The sequence below is a fragment of the Oncorhynchus gorbuscha genome, linkage group LG14 (assembly GCF_021184085.1).
Source record: "Oncorhynchus gorbuscha isolate QuinsamMale2020 ecotype Even-year linkage group LG14, OgorEven_v1.0, whole genome shotgun sequence".
Lineage (NCBI taxonomy): Eukaryota > Metazoa > Chordata > Actinopteri > Salmoniformes > Salmonidae > Oncorhynchus > Oncorhynchus gorbuscha.
In genome coordinates this window covers 10,013,586-10,016,640 of record NC_060186.1, presented here as the reverse complement: position 1 = coordinate 10,016,640, position 3,055 = coordinate 10,013,586, and the positions used below count along the sequence as shown (strand labels likewise).

Genomic DNA, 3,055 nt, shown 5'->3' with positions numbered 1-3,055 from the left:
TTATTTTGTCTTCCTTTCTTCTGTTAACTAGATATTTTTTGTTGTTATTCTTTGTAAGCTAGCTAGCTTCTTCCAGGAGAGTCCCTAGCAACTGCTTAGCAACAAGTAAACAATTCTGCTAGCAATTCAGCTAGCTAAGATAACTGTACAATTTTATGAAAAATAGTTAATTTTTCAAAAGCCTGTCTTTTTGGTTTGTTCCTTGTTTTGTCTTCTATTGAGTCTTGCAGTTTTCTCTTGATTTTTTTGATGTACTTCACTCTAAAAAAACATTTAAATCTCAATATATACAGGAGCTCATTTTTCAGCAGCTGCTCAAACAGGTTAAATCATTACGTCGATATTCGCAACACGGCTGGTTATCTTTTTGTAATCCGTGATTGTGATTGTCTGTAGACCCTGCCACATCAGATATAATGAACGGTCTGTTCACTCATGCTCGGTCTCTCATATAAGTTCCTCTAATCAGTTAGTGAACACTTCTCTAAACTAAAGCTGGTAGGATTCCTCTGGTAGTGTTGTCTGTCCTCTGTGACTTTACCTCCACTGTTAAATCTGAGATCAACATGTTTAATAAAGGAATATACAGCATGGATCACTATCACTACTGCTGCTGCTGTTGTCTTTCATATGGACAATATGGAGGAATACTAGCAACACTGATCTAATGCTGGACTGCATCTACAGACTAGGAGAACCTGATACACAGAGGAAGGAAAAAATACTAATATCTGGATGTAAGATACAATTCATATTTCTACCCCCTAGAAATGTAATTATGAAGTGTTTGTTCTACCTGGAAGATGTTAAAGTGTATTTGTGTTGATTATGATTATGTATGAGTGATCTTCACTGTAACAGCTGCAGCATCACAACACAGAGAGGTTTTTGTACCAGCAGTAATAGTGATTGTATCACTGTGGTGGACTTTTGGTAGTGGCACCAGACTTGATGTTGGAAGTAAGTAAACACCAAATTAACTGTTTTATTCACATTTTTATGTCATGTTTCAATTTCTCTAAACATTTAACCTCAATATTGAGGATTTAAATACAAAAAATACACAAGGCCAGCAGTACAAGGCCTTCACAGACTATGGTCAAATAGAATATAAATGTTATTACATCTAATCAAATTTGACTTGCATTTTTGAAAGATGTTAGAGATTAGCCTACATCTTAGACTAGTTGTATGAATAAACACACGGCACCGAGTCGAAACTATAAAATAAACAGTAGGTTGAAAAAAAATAAACAATAAACACTTCCTTTCAAATGTAGAAGATAAAACAATATTTGGCAATTATTCATACCATATTAGAGTTAGATATTTGAACCACAGTAAAGAAATTCAGCTTCCCCAATAGTCAGAAGGTTTTTGTACCAGCAGTAATAGAGATTGTATCACTGTGGTACACTTTTGGTAGCGGAACCAGACTTGATGTTGGAAGTAAGTAACAAGCTCTCTTCATATTTCTTTCTGATTAATTTTTTTTTTACTTGCTTAAACATATTACGATTTTATAAATCTTTATTGTAAATACATTGCATTTTTCTATTGCTTTACACTGAGCCTTCTTTCAAATAATATTTTATTCAATCAAAATGTTAAATAGTAGGTTTTTTTGTATGTCTGATTTGTTTGAGAGCAGACTTTATAACTCGTAAAGTGTTGGATATTGCGGTTATTGTTGCATTGTAAAAGAGTCTTATGTTTGTATACAACCTCTGGATTATCTTAATATACTGTAGATGTTCTGAGTATTCTGATCAGAAACAATCCTAAAATATCTGACATAATAGTAACGCTAAAGTTAACCACTTACACTTGACTTATATTGTTCATAAATCTGCATTGTATATCTATCATATTATGTTTAGTGTTTTCTTCAAACCTTTACCAATCTAACTACATTATATTTAAAAGGCATTTCCAAATCAATGTATTTGTATGTCTATTGCTTTTATAAATCTTTTAGACATAGTAGTTGCAGTTGATGTGTTCTGTTTGTTCCAGGTAACAGTGCCCCCACCCTCACCGTCCTGCCCCCCTCTAGTGAGGAGCTGTCCAGTACAACAACAGCCACCCTGACATGTCTGGCCAACAAGGGCTTCCCCTCAGACTGGACCATGAGCTGGAAAGTGGACGGGACCAACAAGAACCAGGAGATCAGTCCCGGGGTCCTGGAGAAGGATGGTCTGTACAGCTGGAGCAGCACCCTGACTCTCACTGCCCAGGAGTGGACCAAGGCAGGAGAGGTGACTTGTGAAGCCCAGCAGAAATCCCAGACTCCAGTCACCAAGACCCTGAGGAAGGCTGACTGTTCGGGGTAGGACCCCTCAGTCACACCCCTGTGGAGAGAGGCTGCTGGTTCCTCTGCTTTGACTCTGTTCTGAGATCAGATGTTCTCTGTCTTATTGATCACTGACATGTAGACTAACAGGGGGCTTTGCTTGAGTTCATGTGTCAGTCCTCTCTGTAGACTGAGGTTGTATCATTGTTAGATTTGATGTGTTCTGTTTTATTACAATTAGATGCTATAGGAATGTTTGCTTTGATGAATACATGAAAATAAAGATTTCCCTTTGGAACAAATATTTTCATTGTCTCTTTAAATTAACCCAAATAGACTTTAATCTTAAATGTTGTTGAATGATACAGCAACATATTAATCAAGCCGGATTCACAGTTTCTTTGAAACTATCAGATCTAAACCTCATTGTTTAGTTATTTATGTTCTAAGCAAATTGTCATCAACCAGTTGTTCATACTAACACAATATACTACTATTCTCACAGGAGAGGTCTAGATACGACAATGTTAACAGATTAACAGGAGAGGTCTAGTTACTACAATGTTAACAGATTAACAGGAGAGGTCTAGAGACTACAATGTTAACAGGAGAGGTCTAGATACTACAATGTTAACAGATTAACAGGAAAGGTCTGGATACTACAATGTTAACAGATTAACAGCAGAGGTCTAGATACTACAATGTTAACAGGAGAGGTCTAGATACTACAATGTTAACAGATTAACAGGAGAGGTCTGGATA

At 36.3% G+C, this 3,055-nt stretch overlaps 1 gene segment (V, D, J or C); it reads left to right on the top strand.

The window, feature by feature from the left end:
* Positions 1-348: 348 nt before the first annotated feature.
* On the top strand, positions 349-2,595 carry LOC123994398. The segment is given in 2 exon segments: positions 349-737; positions 2,017-2,595. Coding segments are annotated over 2 exon segments (387 nt in total).
* The last annotated feature ends 460 nt before the right edge of the window (positions 2,596-3,055 follow it).